The sequence below is a fragment of the Lotus japonicus genome, chromosome 1 (assembly GCF_012489685.1).
Source record: "Lotus japonicus ecotype B-129 chromosome 1, LjGifu_v1.2".
Classification (NCBI taxonomy): domain Eukaryota; kingdom Viridiplantae; phylum Streptophyta; class Magnoliopsida; order Fabales; family Fabaceae; genus Lotus; species Lotus japonicus.
In genome coordinates, this window is record NC_080041.1 from 664627 (window position 1) to 686072 (window position 21446).

Consider the following 21446-nt stretch of genomic DNA (forward strand, 5'->3'; position numbering starts at 1 on the left):
CATCATCATGGGTATCCACTCCTCCTCCTCCATTTACAGCAACAGGAGGATAATTTATTTCAACCTCATTCACATCATAAATGCGGATCTTGAAAAAGTTGTTCCTTATATATTGAAACCTGATAAAAACTTGTTCGTTTAATGAATTTGAAAACTTGACACAGTCAACAATGATAATCCTTGCTTGTTTATGCACATTACGCAAGACATTAGCGACATATATGCGTTGTGCAGGGTCTTGTAGCTTGGCATTTGGTGTAAATGCATGTGGCCACTTCCTCACAAACCACTTGGGGATAAGAACCATATCCTGCGTTGTATTAACCAACAACGATTTAAGCATGCAACACTACATGGGTTTGGTTGTAATAGTAATAAAAACTGAGTTGCATGTATAAAATAAAATACCATGTCAGCATCCAAACGGACCACGAAAGTGCTGTGGTTGTCTTTCGGCAAATAAATGTTTCTCCTCGGCATACTGGTAGTAGGCACAAAACATAATTATAGTAAATACATGAAATCAGTGCAGAAACAACTGAAAATTCATTATGAACAGAATTATTCAACTGAAAATCCATTGCATGACATAAGAACTTGAGAAATAAAAAGGTCAAAGTATATCACTACACCTGAAACACGACCAGCCTCTCTCTGTCTCTCTTGTTAACCTCCATGACATTTTTGTCTTAAAATAAGAGATAAACTTTTGGATGTCCATCATTCCCTTATATCCTTGCTATCCAGTTTTCAAATGAAGTTATTCTAAGTAACTAAACTGTAGTTTTAAATAATTCAATTTCCTGTCTTCTCTCATGTACAACGACAGTATAGCATGTTTGTTGTGATCAGATAGTTAGAGAAGAAGATTGGACACAAGTGTTTACGTGGTTTGGCCAAAATTGCCTACGTCCATTGAAAGAAAACTTTATTTATCTCTCAAATACAATCACTCTCTCTTCCTCACTTACAATAGCCTCTCAGATACAATGCTCTCTAAACTGAAGAAGCTCACTCACTCTCTAATGCCTCTACCTTCAAATTACAAGTGATAATCCCTAAACATCAACCCCTAACTTTCCCCAAGTCTCAAACCATTAAACCAATACAGTGAACATGCACATTGGATTATGAGTCTTATGTTATGAATTTATTTATGTTATTGTGTGTGAATTTTGATATGACCAGTTATTTTTCTTATGTGTGTGAATTTTTCTGTATATGTAATTTATGAAGTATATATTTGCATTCTTATTAGGATTTTAAGGATCTACAATCCGATCCCAATCATAGGATTTACGATCTTTTACCCCTTGATCGATCCTAAGAAGGATCTCGATCCTGGCAACATTAAATGATACCTGAGTTTTCTGATTTTCTAAAGCTTCCATCTCTGATGCATGGGTACGTTCATTTGGGCGGCGTACCCGTACCGGGTACGTACCCGTACGAATACGCGACGGGTACGCGTACGGTACGTACCCGGTACGTACCCTTTTCAAAAAAAAAAAAAAAGGGGTTCCGGGCCAAAACGACGTCGTTTTGGCCATTAAAAAAAAAAAAAACAGAACAAATCGCGTGAAAAGGGAACAGTCTGGCTTCTCAAGGGTTCAGTTCACGAACCACAAGGAAACCAGCGTGCGCCTCCGCCGTCCCTCTCCACCGTGCGCCTCCGCCGGCCACCACCTTCCTCTCCAGCGTGCGCCTCCGCCGTCCCTCTCCTCCGTGGTCTCTATCCTGATCCTGTTGTTGCTCATGGTTTCCCAATAACTCTTGCCTTAAGAAAGCATTGATCCTCCTCAAGTTAATCAATTCTTCAGCTTCAGTTTCGCGTTCCTTCTTGACCTGCTCTAATTCATTCAGAAAATCTTCTGATTCAATCTGCAAATAATATTTCAGTGGTTTTTTTTGCATAATTTATTTATATTTAAATATTATGTATAAAAAATATATATATATATCTAACGTACCCGTATCCCTATTTTTTCAAAAATCGCGTACCGCGTACCCAATACCGTACCCGTACCGGGTACCGTACCCGTACCCGTGCAACACAGGCTTCCATAGAACTGATCTTCATGGAACACCACATCTCTGCTTCTGATGATCTTCCTTGTTTCAGGATCCCATAAGCTGTATCAAATTCTTCATCTCTGTATGTATCCAATGAGTTGTTTTGACATCAAGCATAGATGTGATTCCATAATTCTCTTCTAGCCACATGATTGGGACCCATTTTCTATAACCCGTACCCGTTTTTTCCTACGTTTTTAATTTATTTATATTTTTATTGTTTGAATTAAATAACCTAATCAGTGCAGTGCAAACAAAAGAGAGGAAACCCTAGACTAAGAGAGAAAGCAGCGCCGCTGCCAAGAACAGATCCGAGGTGGGCTTGACACTAACAGAGGGGTTAAGTGATCTGGACATCTAGTTCTATCATTATCGAATTCTCATGTTATATACATACATACATACATTCAAACTAGAAGAAGACAAGTGACTAGGACTGTTCATGGTTCGGTTCTTTGCTTGAACCGAACCGAACCGAACCTGAACCAAAATTTTGGTTCGAGAGAACCGAACCGATATAGTATGGTTCGAACCGAACCGAACCGAACCGGTTACAAATTTTGGTTAACCAGTTCGGTAAAATATGCATATTTATAGATGGTTCGAACCGAACCGAACCGATATACTATGGTTCGAACCGAACCGAACCTGAATTGGTAGTTGATATTTTGGTTCGGTTACCGAACCGGTTTTTCAATTTAGGTTCGAGTTCGGTTCGGTTCTTAAAGGTTCGGTTCTTAAACGGTTCGGTTTTCGGTTCGATTCGGTTCTTGGTTAGCTTCGGTTCTCAGAGAACCATGAACAGTCCTACAAGTGACAATAACAAACATGCTTATTCAGAATGAAAATATATTTACTTGGTTCGAGCAATTGAGCCTCTTCCTCTTGTGATTCCTTTCTCGCGATTCTTTGGCTCACTTTTCGTCTCCTCCCTTCTCAAGGTGTTTTTCCACCATTAAATTGAACCGATCGTCTCTTGGCCACCAACTTGATAAGTATTGGATTTTTTATTTATAAAATTTATCAGATTTGATTTATTTTTGAATTCTATGATGAGACCTTTTTTTTTCTTCCTCGGAAAATTTATAATGACACCTCTTTAGATTTCAAATTGATTGTTTTAAGATTTTTCTAATTTCATACTAGTGTTTTTTTTCCGTGCGTTGCACGGGGAATATGTCTATTGTATTTAATACATCAATTAATCATTAATGTGATTGTGCGTGTTCGTTTAAATCTTAGATAATTAGGGCAAATATTTTAAAATTCGGTTTCAATATTTATTTTGGAATTAGGAAACACGTGTCAACAGAATAGAAGTTATCTAATTCTTTTCTAATATATATTGATATAAAGAAGAGGAGATGACTGATGTAGTATCTTAGATAACTAGTGTTTTTACCCGTGCACTGCACGGCGAAGTTTTTTTATTGCATTTGATAAATCAATAATTATTTTAATTATAAATAATTTAAGAAAAATAAAAGAACAATCATAATAAAGAGGTAGATATTCAAAAAAAAATTGGACAGTCAATTATACTGTTTTGTACTCAAACACTGATTTAATCAATATAAAAATTCTAGACAAAAAAAGAAATTAAATAGCCAAAATCTTCAATTTTTCACATGTGGCGTATAAATAATTTTTACCTTGAAGATATAAATACATGTATTTAGAACTATTAGAGCGGGGACTTACAAAGTGAAACCAAAATACATAGATATATATATATATATATATATATAATTAAACCTAAATTTATTTTAAAATCGATAGTGCATTTAAATTATTTGAAAATAAATTTTTATATTAGTTTTAACATGAAAGTGTTTTCATGGAGAATGTTCTCACCCGTGCGTGGTGGATTTTTCCATATTTAGGCATGTACCAATGCAAAGATTCAAAACCAAAATGATATACTAAAAGGCTTAAACCTCATATTAGTCCCTGTCTTTGTGTCGCCGTCTGAACTAGATCCCTGATCGGAAAAATTTGTGGAATCAATCCCTATCTTTCAAAAACGTATGGAGCCAGTCCTCGCCGGAGCTCTGGGCTCCGGCGAGTGATGAGGTAGCATGCTGACTGTGTTAATGTGGCTTACGTGGATTTTTTAAAAAATAAAAAAATTTAATTATTAATTAAAAATATATAAAAAATCCAAATATAATTTAAAAATAAGTATTAATTACAACAACTTAATCCTTAATTTAAAAAACAAAACAAAAAACCTATTACAAACCTTAATTATGGTACATCTTCATCATACAACTCCAGAATTCCAGAATACCTATCATCTTCTTCCTCCAAGAAGGAAAAAATTCCAGAAATTCTTGTTAGTATCCATACAAAATGCAACATCTCTAGACCATTTACTTCACGCAAACAAGGAATTTTGGCCCAGCAAGATACACAGCAAATAATGAACCTCTCAAAGATTAATTCATTTACCACATAGGAATCCCAGGAAATTTGGCCGAGCAAGATACACAGCAATTAATGCTTTCAGAACCCAACCGAACAGGAAACTACAGCAAGCACAGTACCTGGCAAGCAAGGACGACCATCAACACCAATTGAAGAGGGATTTCAACCAAGAAACCCCAAATCCCTTTCCATATAATCTCCCCTTTAATTTCAACCTAGAAACCCCAAATCCAAAACCCTAACCCAGAATCCAGAAACCCCAAACCCAAATTTCTGCTTCATCTGCTTCAATCTGAGAGAGGAAAATGAATGGCTTCAGAGGTCTCTGGTGTTGGTGCGAGGTCGAAGAAACCATGGAAGATGAAACTCAGATCCAAACTCTCTTCTCCTTCTTCTCAGATCAAAACTCAGATCCATAACGAATAAACCATTGTGAATCTCGTTCTATGTTCCTCTCTCACCCTCTTCTCCTTCTCCTTCTCTCATAAACTTTGACTCAAACCCAAAATTTCGGATCCGAACCCAGATTTTCAGAACCGAACTCAAGCTTCTTTTCCTTGGGTTGTTTCTTTCTTTCTTCTCCCCTTTCTGGTGTTGGATTAGGGTTGGGGTTTCGATTGGTGGTGGGGTTGAGGTTAAGGGTGGGGAGTGGGAGGTTTGGGTTTCGGTTAGGGTGAGGGTTGGGGGTTTGGTGGAGGGTGAGGGTTGGGGGTTCGGTTGAGGGTGGGGGTGGGTTTGTATGGTGGGAGAGGGAGGAAGATGAGAAGATGGAGAAAGTCTCTTTTTTGAAAAGAATTGATGAAGATTGTAGAAGATGATGATGAAGAGGGTAGAGAGTTGGGATTTGGGTTTGGCACCCCACCTATTGGGTTTGGCACCCCATGTATTCAATACGGAAATTTAATTTCCGTTTTCAAAACGGAATTTAAAATTCCGATTTGTTTTTTATATGCAATGAACGGTTGAAAATGTGCCACATATGCTAAAATACATAACGGTTTTTTAATTTCCGTTTTTTTCGTATTAAAATCGGAATTTAAATTCCCGTTTTTAATAAAGTGGGGTGCGAAACCCAATAGGTGGGGTGCCAAACCAAAAAAGACTTTTCTGAAAAGTTTTTTTGTGATTTTTATTTTTTAATTAATAAGTTTGATTTAATTAAGCCTTTAATTAATTAAGTTGGGGTAATTTGCATTTTTAATTTTCTGATATGTAATTTTATTTTTATATTTTAAATCCACGTAGGCCTCATTAGCACAATCAGCAAGCCATGTCATCACTCGCCGGAGCTCTGGGCTCCGGCGAGGACTGACTCCATACGTTTTTGAAAGATAGGGATTGATTCCACAAATTTTTCCGATCAGGGACCTGGTTCAGACGGCGACACAAAGACAGGGACTAATATGAGGTTTAAGCCTATACTAAAATCATTATTTGCCAATTCTTTTAGTTGCTAGAATTAAGAGACTAAAAAAGGAGCATTCAACAAAATAAAACAACAATTATGAAAAACATATTTAAATTATATCACACAACCTGCAAAATTTCACACAACCTTTACACATATTTACTCATAATATAATTTATAAAATTATGAAAAACATATTTAAATTATATGGAAATTTATATTTCTATTAGGTTTAACATGATACTATTTTCTTGTTAAAATGTTCCTTCTATTAAAATATATGTATTAATATATTCTATCTCTCTAATCATATATATATATATATATTAATGTTTTCCAATATAATTAGAGCAAATATTTTAAAATTCTAATGGTTTAATCTCAGCACGACATATTGACACCGTCTAATTTTCTAATATAATATATTTTAATTTTTAAATATTTTTTTAATTATGAAAAAAGTACTAACGTTATATAAAAATTAATTTCTATTAATTTGTAACTAATTTCTATTAAATTTAAATATTTTTATATAATATGTTCCTTCACGTAGAAGTTATTTATTTTCGAATTTAAAACTAAGTAAATATAATATATGTGCATACCTAAACCCTATATATAATTTAAATACTTAAATCATAGTAGCGCTTTATTTTCTCATACCAATGGATTGTTATGCAAATTGCTGCTCTCTTAGTAATCATGTAGATGTAGATTGTATTAAACTTAGGGAGTACACTATGTATGTTGACAAATACAAAGTTTTGTTCATTTAAGGACTCCAAAAAAAAACTATCTATAATATTTAGGACCTTCAATTGAAAAGCTATTTTTCTATAAAAAAAAAGGAATTTCAGGTTCATCACACAATTATTTTACAAAAATCTGACAAAAATCTCTAATTTATTCTTGGAATCAGTACAAATACAATTGAAATCCAGCTCCAACTTCAGCTTCTGCCATCCAACAAAGGCACTTCTTTTACTGTAAAAAAGAGATTCCAGCACTACAAACAAAGCAATTTGAACCATGTGCATAGCATAAATAGTTCCCTAAAATTATACATCAAACCCATTGTCAATTTCAAGTACCAGATGTAATCAAACCAGTAAATGAAAATGGCAGCCAACATATAAGCCATACTACCACCGTATAACAATTCATGAAGGAAATGAGTTACCATAAGAGATAATACTTAAAAGAAACAATATGAACTTCAAACTAATTTGGCTGCCCCAAAACTAAATGTGTTACTTAAGCACACATAAAACACCCCAGAAAACCAAATGTTCTCAAGTCAGTTAAACACTCCAACCTGAACTCAGAAAAATGTACATGATTTCAGAACCCATTTCTGTGAGTGACATAAAGTAAGTGAAAAGTACTATAAAAATTAACACCAGAAACTTAACTATGTGAAAAACATATTCATCTAACTTTGGTCAAGTTCTTGGTGAAGCCACTTCCTTCTTTAGAGAATCATGTCCAGGTTCATTCTTCTAGGTTCATCACACAATTATTTTACAAAAATCTGACAAAAATCTCTAATTTATTCTTGGAATCAGTACAAATACAATTGAAATCCAGCTCCAACTTCAGCTTCTGCCATCCAACAAAGGCACTTCTTTTACTGTAAAAAAGAGATTCCAGCACTACAAACAAAGCAATTTGAACCATGTGCATAGCATAAATAGTTCCCTAAAATTATACATCAAACCCATTGTCAATTTCAAGTACCAGATGTAATCAAACCAGTAAATGAAAATGGCAGCCAACATATAAGCCATACTACCACCGTATAACAATTCATGAAGGAAATGAGTTACCATAAGAGATAATACTTAAAAGAAACAATATGAACTTCAAACTAATTTGGCTGCCCCAAAACTAAATGTGTTACTTAAGCACACATAAAACACCCCAGAAAACCAAATGTTCTCAAGTCAGTTAAACACTCCAACCTGAACTCAGAAAAATGTACATGATTTCAGAACCCATTTCTGTGAGTGACATAAAGTAAGTGAAAAGTACTATAAAAATTAATACCAGAAACTTAACTATGTGAAAAACACATTCATCTAACTTTGGTCAAGTTCTTGGTGAAGCCACTTCCTTCTTTAGAGAATCATGTCCAGGTTCATTCTTCTAGTGAAACCATATGCTTAAACATCACTCCATTCTGCATTAGGATTCCACACAAAGACGCAATTTAAAAAGGGTACGGAATAGATGACAAAATTCTCTAAAAGGAATAAGAGTTAAAAAAGGTTGGCTAAAAGAGCATAGAAAAATGAAAAGCCAGAAGCAGCTGAAGTGAATCAATACAGGATCAGTTTAAAATTAGAAGAATAAACCAGGCACTGAGATTTCTTTGCAGAAAAACAATCTATTTCAAACTTGATTCAAATTGGTTCACCATCTAAAGAAAACGAAGAAGAACATGATAAATCACTAACATATAAATTATAAAATGAACATGAGTGCAAAATTTTAAATAAGTCTGATTCATCTGACTTAGACGGACAAACTCATTTATCTGGATTGAAATCTAAAATAAGTCTCTAACCATTTCCTCTAGTATTTGTAGGGTGGGGCTATTGATAGTCACAATGCAAAGATAGTAAGTGGAAACAATATGAGCATACTTCTGGATCTTTACCATTTGAATCCAAATCTCTTTCTGTTGGGGGCACATATGTAGTATCTATTATCTAAAATATTGTTTGCAAATTGATGATTAAAATATCATCTCCACTTTCCTGCGGATATTCACATGCAACAAATCATGGAGATCCAATGAATAGTTAGTACAAAACGAACCCACTAAAGAAGAAAAAATATTAAAATAGGTTCTGCAATTATAGTTTGCACAAAAGTTTCGCAGTTCTTCTCTAAGTTTTCTTCATGATCAAATAAGAAGAAGTTCTGTAATTATAGTGGAGTTTAATAGTGATAGGAATAAATCTTCCTGGGCCCAGAAATAAAGCCACCTAGTCCAGCAAAAGAAAGCAAGTCAAAGAGAATATTAGTAATAAATTTCTACATATATGAAAGCAATCAAGATTGGATTTTTCTCATCCTTGAAAATACTCAATCAACAAAATTACCCAATTTAAATAAATAAAACAATTTGAAAATTGTAAAAACTTACAGCATACAATTTACAAATGTTCTGAAGCAATGAATTAGATGGTAACAGTATGCTTTGCATGAATGTTGGAACTGCCATAGCTTCAAAAGATACCTTTACCTGAAAATTTCTGAAAGAAAAACAGTTACAATTTAGACATTCATTTGCAATTAAACAAATTAATCTACAAACTTGAGACTATGATTGCTAATAAGATTAGGAAGTAAACCGGTTCACCTTTGTGCACCCACTCCTGATCCTTTTTTGAAGTTACCTGCAAGAAAAGAAAGGTTATGTGTAAGTAGACTTCATAAAAAATTTCAAATGATGGATACAAGATATTGCTTACTTGTTGAAGGAATTCAGCAGTACCTTTCCTCTTCAGACCATATTCTTTCAATTCTGCAAGCACGTCACCGACTTCCTCAAACAGAAAATTATATAATGGATTAGAACTGAGCAAAAGTTTGGCTTGGTTCCCAACGAAATAAATACAAACAAAGAGTAATGAAAAGCTGTTTGACATGATTAAAAATGCACTCTTCACATACTGTATTAATCTCATTTTTCTAATCAATCACAATCTATACTGCAGGTACATTTTATCACCTTTTTATTTTTTCTTTCTTTTTCTTTGCTGAGTGTTTCTCCTCTGCAACAGTAGCAACAACAAACTACAGTTACAACCTACATAATCAAAGAAAAGTAGATTAAGAAAGGAAGCAAAGATAATAATTTTGAGTTACATTAAGTTTTTAACATTTTGCGTAACAAACTCATCCCCAAAATAATCAGGCATAGATATACCCATAAAACAAAACACTACTACTACATCTGGTATCAATATCATCACAAAATTAGAAAAGTAGAAAGCAAACCACTTAAGCACTCTGCAACAGCATAATCCACCATAGGCGAAGTGCTCACATCCATTTCTCTATCAAGTGAGCAATAAAGCTTGAACCCTTTCGCACACAACAGTTCACTTGTTCTGAAATTCGCCGAATTTGCGAAGGGCCTGAGAGAGATCGGAGAAGGAACAATTGTTAACTGGCGAATGGTGATGGTGCGGAGCTGACGATGATAATAAAACGTTAAGGGCATGAGAAGATTGGGGAAGAAATGCTGTAGATTTTTTAGATGAAATTAAATTAGAGAAATTGAATCCAAAATAAGCTAGAGAAATTTTTGAAGCTTGTGTCGCATGGTGATTTGGGATGGAAGAAGATTTAAAAGCTTGTGTGGAAGCTTGGAAGAAGATTCAATGTGGTGCGTGTTTCCAAAGCTGGATGGTGTACAGTTGGATTACAGCTTGATTGGGAAGAGCAAGTTTAAATTTAAATTTTCAAAAGGGTTATTGATTAAGGGAATGGATGGAAGAAATTAATTGGAATGAGGAAAAATGATAAAACAGATTGGGAACAGTTTGAGAAAATTTTGAATTTCAAATTCAAAATATATTGGGATGAATTATGGTGATGCATGAGTGCATTAGTGGGAATAGGTGCACGGCTAAACAGAAAAAGAAGGAAGCAAATCGAGAAAAATGAAGAAGGGAAAATAAGAGAGGGAGAAAAAAAAATGAATAAGAAGAGACGCGACATTAAAGGGGAGGTTGGGGTGGAGAGAAAGAGAAAACGCATTTATGAGTGAGTCTTTTTTTTGATAGGCAATAATTTCATATTAAAGACAAGTACAAGGGGTACTTCAACCCAATACAAAAAGTGATAAAAGGAAAAACAGAAAAAGATTACAAAAACACCACCAAGAAATCAAGAGAAAAACAATATAAACAAAATCCAAAACCCACTGATCCAGAGTCAAACCAAATCTGCCAGCAGAATAAACCTCCAAAGCCTTCACCAAACATGTATCCAAAATACTAATGCTCGAGTAGAACCCCAAAAATAAAGAACAGCTTCCAATAAGACTCCCAACACCATATTTCAAACACCAATACTCACCATGCGTGAAAAGAAACCTTAAGACAAGATACCAAATTACATGTCACCAAGGCACACAACAGGTTCCATATACCACTCAGATAATGCATGACAAAATTGACTATTCTTGGCCCTCAACCACTCCCACGCCTTCTTCCTTGCAAGATCAAAAACTATGACAGCATCAAATTCTTCTTCCCTAAAAACCACCCCATTCCTACCAGTCCAAATATGCCAAACAATTGCTAACCAAATGAGTGATAAACCACTCCTGAAACTAGAACCCAAACAGGAAACAAATTGAATAAAGTGATCCTTAGAAGTATTAGTGAACACCAACCAAATACCCAGCCAATTAGCACACAACGACCACACCTGCCAAGCTCTCAAACAATTGAAAAATAAATGGTCAGCAGATTCAGTTGCAGATGAACAAAGGGGACACAACAAATCAGCCAAATGAACATTCCTTTTATCTAAATTTTCCTTGGACTGAATACGGTTAATGAGCAACTTCCAACCCACTAATATAGCATTTGAGGGAGCTGGAACCCTCCAAAGGATTTTAAATACTTCCTCCTCCATCTCAGAATTACTGACCACTATCATATCATACGCCGATTTTACCGAAAATTTCCCATCATTTTCCTTTATCCAGGTCCAGCTGTCCCTCCTACCTCTCATTGGCGTAAATGAAGAAATTAATTGCAGTAACTCATCTCGTTGAACCAATAAAAACCCTTCCAAGTCCCTTGCCCATCTGAGATCCCATGTCCATTTGTTATCAATCCATATCCCCATATTTTTCAGGTTCAGACCTTGCTGTACAGAAAATAATGTAGTTTATTAGAGGAGGGGAATAAAATATTATAAAATATTGTGGGGAGGAATAAAATATTCTAGTTTATTTAAGGAGCTGACACATCAGCTAAAAATCTCTTGGAGTGATTCTGTTTTAATATATGTATTGATGATGATTTGCCTTTGCTTTTAAGGAATATTTTTCTTCTATGTTGAGAGTTCATTAAACCATCAACGTTAAAATAATTAATTTAGGTGAATTCTGGGATACCTGGAAAATTTTTTTGGTTACGGTATTTCATGCGGTATTTTAAATTATAATTTTTTATTTTATTAAAAAATGGATTATTTACCGCTGTAATTTTAAAAAATTAATTTAAGTGACATAATTTTTTTTTGGGTAAGCAAATTTGTATAGTTAAGTGACATAATGAATTAATAACACATTATTCTTAAGTTTGTTTATATTATTCAATGCACGATTTGAAAACTAGGGTTTTGTGGTCAACTTATAATTCTGGGAGATAATCTAAGTTCCTTTTGTGAGAGGATCTTCTTCCTCCAAGCTCCTCTCATATTGAACCTTCAAATCTTCCTTCATCTCTTCCTCTAAGTTAAAAAAATTATGGTGAATTTTGTGATACCTTGAATTTTTTTTGGGTGTAGTACATCATTAAGTAATTTTCTAGATTATTATCATGTTATTCAAGGTAAATACTACATATTTAGATTTTACTTTACTTATCAATTAATTTTATCTCATGAAATTCATTTTTTAATGAAAAATGAATGAGTGGTGAAAACAAATGATGGTGATGGAGATGCGCGTAAAACAATTATGGTTGATGGATGAACAAAGCTCAGAAAACATAGCTCGCAAACCTTACATCCCTAAGAATGGAACACTGCATTATTACTACAATAGAACAAAATCAAAATTTTAATCAATACATGAGTGATGAGTCTTTATTATTGAACCAATTCATTTTGGGTACCACACCTTAGTCTGACTTAAGGTACCACAGCAAGCACCCATTAATTTATGTATCACACCTTAAACTGGTCTATATCATTTTAGGTATCACACCTTAAACTGGTTTAAGATATCATAGCAAGTACCCATTAATTTATTACAAGAATCTTTCATACGGAAATTTAATTTAATACAAAGAAAAAAAAAGAGATTAATTTATATGCACCGACGGTGTAAATAAGTTTTACACCATCATTCAATCACATCTCTCCATTTTGTTAGCTCACAATTAATTTTGAATTTAATAAATATCTAAAATAGAAAATGGAAGGTTGTGATTGAATGATGGTGTAAAACTTTTTACACTGTCGGTGCATAGAAATTAATCTAAAAAAAAACACGTATGAATATGTTAAATAAAAATATTCAATATAAAAAGGATAGAAGAACAAATTCAAACCCCAGATATACAAATATTATAAAATATTTTTAAGAAAAGAATGTGAAATAAATCTAATAACATTTTGGAATCTTAAAAAAAATGAAATCTCATTACCTAAAATAGATGGTTTTGTTGAGAAAAATATTCCTTAAAAGCAAAGACATACAAATAAAAAAAATGCTCCAAGTGAATTTCAATTTTTTTTTATAAACAACTGAATTTCAAAATATAATGAACCAAATTTTTATGTCCACGCGTGGTCAATAGTTCATTTGGGTCTTAATCTTTTCAGAGGTAATTAATTAGCATATTCAACATAAAAAAAATACAAAAAATTATAAAAAATAAGGAAGTTTGAAAAACCAAAATCTAAGCCCTCAAAAGCCTATTCATCTATATGTCCAAAGTTTTTGTAAAAGCCTTTGAGTATTTTATCTAGAGTAAAAACTCAATATACAAACTAGAGAGCCGTGAGACTAATAATTTCTACCATCGATCCTCTCATAAGGAGAACTCGGTAGAGAAAAAATTTCCTTTGTAAAGGCTGACAATGAGTTTTGTAGAACACTTGAGAAAGAGAAATCTTTGAGAATACTTGAGAATGAGAAGTCTTTAAGAATACTTGTAATTAAGAAGAAGAATTTCTTTGGTAATACTTGAGATAGCGAAAATTTTGGTTGATATACCAAGGGCTGGATGAATGTAGCACATGCTCTTGGGTAAACCAACAAGATAAAATCTATGCATGTTCTGTTTCCTGCAATTTACTTATTTGTTTATTAACTCTGATCTTATTCGTTGCTACTAACAAAGGGGTTTTGGAAATGGTTTTTCAATAACTTAATTATTGTTTGCGAAAAGTTTTCAAAATGCAATTTGACACCCTTCCTGTATTCTTGCGTTTATTTTTAAATAATAATAATAATAATAATAATAATAATAATAATAATAATATATCCACATGAACAAAAATAAGAAATAAATTTTAAGATTTAAAAAATTAATGAACCAGAAGAATAAAATTGGGGACTAACACACTGTTTTCGGGTTGAGTCCAATTCTTGATGGCAATAAACCTCTTCATGGTTATTCAAAGGAAACACATGATCCTACCACATGAAAGCCTCCATGGAGCATCATTGTTTTTGGGTCGAACCCAACATCTTTTGGCGTGGAACTTGATCATGCAACTTTGATCCTTGAGAACAAGGATGCTCTTTGATGATCTAGGTGTATTCTAGTCTTATTAAGTCTTTTCTTTTCTTTATTTTTATTTATTTTGAGTCTCAGTAGTGTTTTTAGTATTCTTTAGTCCTAATTATTGCATTTCTGCATGTGTATTGTTAGAGTAACCTTTCATCTTTATTTGTAGTTAATTGGTAGTTTTTATCAGTATTGTGTCTTTCTTTTAATTTCTAGTCAGCTTTGGAGTTAGGTTTAAATGATTTGGAGGGGTTTATAAGTGTTAATTATGGCTTTGAGAGTTTTGTTTTCAGATTATGAAGATAAGTGATGAGTTTGTTCATAATTGAATGACTAATCATGTTGAAGTGATGGGAATTTGGTTTGAAGGGTTATGATTGTTGTTTCATAATCATCTGTGCTTTGATAGTTTGTTGATGGGTTTGTTGGAGTTTTGGTGCAGGTTTAATTGGCTTTTGATGAGCAATGGTGGTGGAATTAATGGGAGAGGAGCAAAAATTGAAACTGAAAAGAAGTGGAAAAGTTGTCAGCGCCCGGCAACCCACAACTTAGGTGCTAGAAGGGTAGGGCTTAAGCGCTGGCAATCTACCAGCTTTACTCCTTGCTTCGTGAAGGCCAGCGCTCAGGCGCTGGCAATCTGGACCTTTTCGTGTTTCCTTTGCTTTCGCAACGCTTAGGCGCCGGGAAAGCCAAAGCATAAGTGTTGGGATTCGTTTTAATTTGGTTATAAATTCAGAACTTTGCAAATTGAGTTTGTATCTTGTATATTTCTAAATAAACCCTTGGGAGCTTTGGTTCTTGGAGCTTGTGAGAGGCTTCCTAGTGCTCTCTTTCTAGGTTTTTATTGCTTTATTTAGAATTATGTCTTGTTTAGCCATATTTGGCTAAGTTTCTTTTAGTACTTGAGGATTGTGAATCCTAATTTTAGTTATGTTTAGAACTTCTGAGTGTATATATGAATAAAGTTATCTTTCTAGCTATGAATCTTTTCTATGTTGTTTATTTTGCTTAAGTGCACACAAGTGTTTTGGTTGTTCTTTGACAAATCGTAGTTTGGTTGTTCATTTCATCATATAGATGCATATGTGTATTATATAATCAACTAGTACTTTTTACCCGTGCGATGCACGGGGATATTCATTTTTATTTATTTTGTGTGTTTTTATGATTTTTGCGTTATTTTTCATAAGATATTTTTGTATTAATATATTAGAATTTTTTCATACTTTTTTTTTTGTGATAAATGTGTTTTTTTTGTTTAGTCGTGGCATGGTGATATATTTAATGTGTTTGTGGTGTCTTGTCTTCCTGTAATAACACACCGCACACTTTTATCTTGTCTTCCCTGTGAAAACATCTTGGCTTAATTGCACTTTTGCTCCCTGATCTTTCATCTTTGTGCGATTTACCTCCCTCATCTTTAAAATGAGCGAATTCCCTCCCTCTTCTATTAATATGTGTGATTTAGGCTCTTCCGTTAGTTAGCCGTCCAATTGCTAACGGTGGTTGCTATTTTCACCCCCCTTTTACTAACCACACCCCCTTATCAGAAATAAAAATAAAAAAATAAAAAATAAACGAAATAAATTAAATAAAATTAATAGAAAATAAAAAAAAATTATAAATTAAAAAAAAATGAAAAAATATTTTTATAAAAATCAAAGAAAAAATAATAAAATAAATGAAATAAGTTAAATACTATTAATAGAAAATGAAAAAATATTTTTATAAAATCAAAGAAAAAACTGAATTTTTTTTTATAAAAATCAAAGAAAAAAATGTTTTTATAAAATCAAAGAAAATAACATATTTTTTTAATTGAAGATAGAAATTTAAAAATAAAATAAAAGAAGAATTTGTTTCTATTTGCACCACCTACACTAAATTAAAAATAATTATTCTTTTATTTTATTTTTAAATTTCTATCTTCAATTAAAAAAATATTTTATTTTCTTTGATTTTATAAAAACATTTTTTTCTTTGATTTTTATAAAAATATTTTTTTCAGTTTTTTTTTTGATTTTATAAAAATGTTTTTTCATTTTCTATTATTTGTATTTAACTTATTTCATTTATTTTATTATTTTTTCTTTGATTTTTATAAAAATATTTTTTTCAGTTTTTTTTATTTTCTGTTAATTGTATTTAATTTATTTCATTTATTTCATTTATTTTTTTATTTTTTGGCTTAATTGCACTTTTGCCCCCTGATCTTTCACCTTTGTGCGATTTACCTCCATTTTATTATTTTTTTTATTTTTATTTCTGATATGGGGGTGTGGTTAGTAAAAGGGAGGATGAAAATAGCAACCGTCGTTAGTAATTGGACGGCTAACTAACGGAAGGGCCTAAATCGCACATATTAATAGAAGAGGGAGGGAATTCGCTCATTTTAAAGATGAGGGAGGTAAATCGCACAAAGGTGAAAGATCAGGGAGCAAAAGTGCAATTAAGCCAAACATCTTTTACAATGAAAAATAAATTGCAGTATTTTAAAAAGAAATTGAGGTCCAAGAAAAAAAATTGAGGTAGTTACAAACATAAGTTAGATTTTATCAACTTAAATTTCAAAAATGCAAAATAATTGACAATCATGTCCCCGCTTCGATCGAGGTGGTTACAAAGGGGTTTTATTCATTGGCATTGTGAGGATGAATATGTATGTGATATGGTTTCTATCATAAATTGCTAATTATTGGAAGGAAGGGGAAAAGACCATGGAAGAATCATGAGAAAACAAATAACATCTTTGCTCTATGTACTACCAAATTCCTATCAATTCCTATTATATAACTGATATCAATTCACTAAACTTCCTTAAATACCATAATAAAATGCAAGCCGATATTCTTGGGTAATATTCTGAATTATCTTCCAATTTCGACCGGGTACGGTGAAGGCCAAAAGTCTCTCAAAGAGTGCTGCTACTAAAAATTGAACTTTTAACCCATGGGTTCAAAAAGTCACTTCTTAATTACCACTGCGACCCACACTCATTGAGCACTTTATTCACTTCTCATTACTGTTTATTTATTTTAATTAAATAATTTAGTAGTTATTAATCTTAAATATAATTAATTAAAAAATATAACTTAAATAGCGAAATGGTAAAAAACTGATTGTGACCAGTACGTTGCACGAAGATATTAATTTTGTATGAACTTTTTTTTTAAGTGTTATTTTTGTTACAATTATTAAAAGAAAGTTAATGAATTAAAAGGATAAAAATAACTTTAGATATAAGAAAACATTAATTATACATTTCTAGTCTTTTGTTGTGACGAATGTGTCTAACTTTAACAAAGTGAATTCCATTGTTAGGAAATGCGTGGTAAAGCTAAACTACAAAGGTAAATCATAATCTGAGGCCAATGTACAATTAGAAAGGAGCACAAAAACTAATTAAATATAAATTAACTTTTGGAGCCTTAGTCCTCATGACTTTGGTAGCCTCAAAATCTTTGGTATGTTTTCCAAAGCACCAATTCTTGAAGACTTCCTCCTAGCTGGCGCAGTTTTAGTATGCTTCTGAACAGCACCAATTCTTGAAAACTTGATCCTAGCTCACTTAGTAACTGGCTCATCAAGGCTGCTAGAGAATTGCACTTCTAAATCAAGTGACTTAGGCCTTTGGATAACCTCAATGGGCAATGGGCAGTGTCATGCCTTAACAATTTTTCCATAATCCTTCTTACTCCACATATACCATTCTAGCCATCATTTTTTTTATCCAAAACCTATAGTGTTGACCTCAAATAAGCCAATACTATTTAATAGCAGAGTTGATTATACTCATACCCTTCTTATCTGTAATATCCATCCTCTTGAGAATCAACAACAATAAATTGTACAGTTTCTAAATGCATCATGTCACTTGATACAAATGATCAGAGGTTGATTAGCATATGAATCTTTCTGACTACTACCTTTCTTGTCCTTCACTTCGTTGCTGCCTCTGTTGGCTGAGCTCTTTGCTTTCTTGTTCTGGGAAGATTGAAGTTCTTGCAGTCTAAAATCACTCACTTTAGCATTTTTTTTGTCCCAGTTTTCTCTCTCTGCTCACATAATTCTTATTCATAAAATAAGTAAATAGAAAAACCAACATCCTTATATATAATCATTGTATCTGTGAATAGTCTTGGGAATGCATAGGCTGAAAAACAAAACTTCAAAGAAGGCAAAAAAAGAAAAGAACATAACATGGAATGGGAGTGAAAGAGGAAATAAATAGCAAAGGTGAAAAAAAAGTAAAAAGAAGGATGATTCATACCTTGGCGGGAGACAACAACGCTGCAACTTGTACATTCAGTAAGAATTCTCATATTCACTCCCATTTATCTTCTTCGTTACTCCTACTTTTTTCGTTCCTGAGAACATCTGTCTTTGGTTTGGATTAGATGATACACTTTTTTTTTTGGTACATAAGATGATACACTTTTTTTTTGGTACATAAGATGATACACTCGAATGACACTGTTGAAAAATTTGGCTAACTGTGATATCAATTTAAGACTCCAATATAAGATTCACCACCTTAATTCCATTCTCATTCTACCAAGCATGCAGAATCATAGAATCCAAAACTTTGCAACTGTCAGGTTAGCATTTAGATTTGAGACTTGATCCTTGGAATTGTGAAAATAAAAATAAACAAAACATATTCAATTAATTAAACCCAAGAAGCTACTATGATGTACTTCTTTTAATCTTTCATTCATTAGCTCTATCACTATGTTAGAATTCAGATGCATCATGCATATGCTTAATATGAATGTCAAAAGCAAAATAAAAATCCAACAACATTGCTATGTGATTCCTATTTTTCTTCCCTCTAACTTGAAAATAAATAACCACTCTTGGTAGTGAAACGAATCATAAATCCATGGTAGCACATTCCTCCATATTCCACTCTCTACTAAGACCTTATTGTATGCTGTGCAGTAACATTTTATGAGAGCAGATTAACGAATTTAGGAATCATGGCATAAATCAAGTCAAGAGCATGTGTAAGCATAATGAGGAAAAAAGGATAAAGTATAGGAGTTTCATTTACTCTAATGGCATCACTGTTGAAAAATATGGTATCAATTGAAGACTCCAAGATAAGATTCAACACCTTAATTGACTACTTGTTCTTCCAAGCACGTAGAATCATACAGAATCCAAAACAATGCAATTAGAAAAATCCAGAAGAAGCATTTACAGAATACCGAAGCAGCAAATGAATGCGATGTGATTGCAGACATAATATCTGCAAAGAGAAAAGTTGTGGTTGAAGAGACAATATCTGCAAAGAAGAAAAGTAAGTGAGAAAAGAACAAACTTTATGCTGCAAATAGAAACAGGGGGAAAAAAGAACACAAAGTCAAAGAAAGAATCTGTTAAGAGAAAAATCGAGAACAAACCTTTACAGGTTATTGAAGCAGCAAATCTGCCAAGAATAAAAGTTATTGAAATCACATTCAATCTATATAAAAAGAGCAATATATTCAGACCAATTATTGACAATCCCACATTTAAACATTGCACAACTTCAAGTTGGAACTTCCAAAACAACATATTCAAATCACCATCAACGATTTACAACACAAAGTGGTCAATGGAGATGCAATGGAAGCAACCTGCATAACCATATAGCCACCACAGTGTAAAGGTCAAAGACTATTATGGCATGATGCATGTCAAAGGCATAATGGAAGACGTGATATTACTCACTGGAAAGAACAAAATTGCAGCAATGAAAACCTAACATCAGGTAGGGTATGCAGAGCGAAAATCCTTCAAATGCGATGTTGGTCCATGTTGGAAATCAGGGAGAGTTTTAGGGGAAAACTGAAGCGCCAAACATGCGACGGTTGCTTGAAGAATTGGGCTGCATTCGTTGACTGAAACCATTTCTCCCCTTCGCTGTGGTCACCATTTTCGATCTCTCTTCCTCGCGATCTCGCTCTCTCCTCTCCCTTGTTTTTTCTCGGTCTCTCATTTGTGTGACGCTTGGAATGGTGAACGGTGATTGCTAAATATACAACGACAGAGAACAGAAGGAAAAGGAAAGGACGATGCCTGTAGAAGAAACGAAAACGGAAGGGAGCCGTGGAGAGGCAAACGAAACGTGCAAAGTGCAAACACAACTCTGAACTGAAAAAAAAAAAAGATCAAATGGCCAAGATTGAAGGCTATGGACGGCCAGGATTTCATCTTTAACTAATTAAATTGAGATTTACTGCTTTGTCCATGGAAAAATTCAAGTTTATGTTCAATGATCTACTGAATTACACTTTTGCCCTCAAGGCTGCAGAAACTCTGCTTTTATATATATTATAGATAGATAGATAGATTATAGATTATAGATTATAGATTATAGATTATAGATTATAGATTATAGATAGATGGGAAAAACTTAGATCAAGTTTATTATCTCTATTTTGTCAAGTTTTTCATTGAAACAATGACAAGAGGACTTTATTTTTAAAAATAAATGATATTTATTAAGACTTAATAGTTAAATTATAAAAAAAATAAACACATGTCATTACACAATGTGAAAACTTGTAGTTTTGTGTTAAGGGATTTTAAGCACTATGAAGGTTATGCACTTTGTCTAGTGTGGTTTTAGTTTATTGTTTTGGTTCTTTTGTATGACATATTTTATGAGAGGAGTGTTTTCATGTAGTTTTATTGCAATAATATCTTTCTATTTTTGAAAAAAAAATAATTCGAAAATTTGAAGAAATGGATATAAAGAACTTCATGTAAATTTTGTCCTTAATTAACTCTTTTTGCAATGTATATTGAGTGTGTTTCATATTTGTGAACTAAACTTTTTTCTCAATCATCTGTGCATGATAGGTTCATAAGAATTGTGTGTTCAGTGTTGTTGATTTTTTTTCCTAGAAGAAATAAATAAAAGCATGTGTCGCACAAATAAGTGATTTAAAATTTTATAAATTGTAATAAACATTGCATACTTGTTTTTTTTTTGACAGCAACATTGCATACTTGTTGGAATAGTTGTTGACATTTGACATGATTTTCTCTCCCATGTT

At 32.9% G+C, this 21446-nt stretch overlaps 1 protein-coding gene and 1 long non-coding RNA gene across 24 annotated transcripts; both read right to left on the reverse strand.

Moving 5' to 3' along the window:
- Positions 1-6794: 6794 nt before the first annotated feature.
- Positions 6795-11781, reverse strand: LOC130732851 (uncharacterized). 23 transcript variants are annotated; one of them, XR_009017172.1, is made up of 5 exons: positions 9917-11781; positions 9648-9690; positions 9388-9440; positions 9276-9312; positions 6795-9168 (listed from the first exon to the last, which is right to left on the reverse strand). XR_009017172.1 is itself a non-coding variant. In XM_057584850.1 (5 exons), the coding sequence occupies exons 2-5, from the start codon at positions 9601-9603 to the stop codon at positions 8800-8802; spliced, it is 438 nt and encodes a 145-aa protein (XP_057440833.1). In that variant the 5' UTR covers positions 9604-9690; positions 9917-11781; the 3' UTR covers positions 6795-8799. The 23 variants fall into 23 exon arrangements, 3 of the variants coding, with proteins under 3 accessions (XP_057440833.1, XP_057440834.1, XP_057440832.1); XR_009017171.1 differs by having other exon boundaries at positions 9411-9458; XR_009017170.1 differs by having other exon boundaries at positions 9388-9458.
- Positions 11782-17732: 5951 nt separating this feature from the next.
- Positions 17733-20513, reverse strand: LOC130732853 (uncharacterized). Its single transcript, XR_009017175.1, has 2 exons — positions 19806-20513; positions 17733-19687 (listed from the first exon to the last, which is right to left on the reverse strand). It is a non-coding gene; the product is annotated as an uncharacterized LOC130732853 (long non-coding RNA).
- Between the last annotated feature and the right edge of the window lie 933 nt (positions 20514-21446).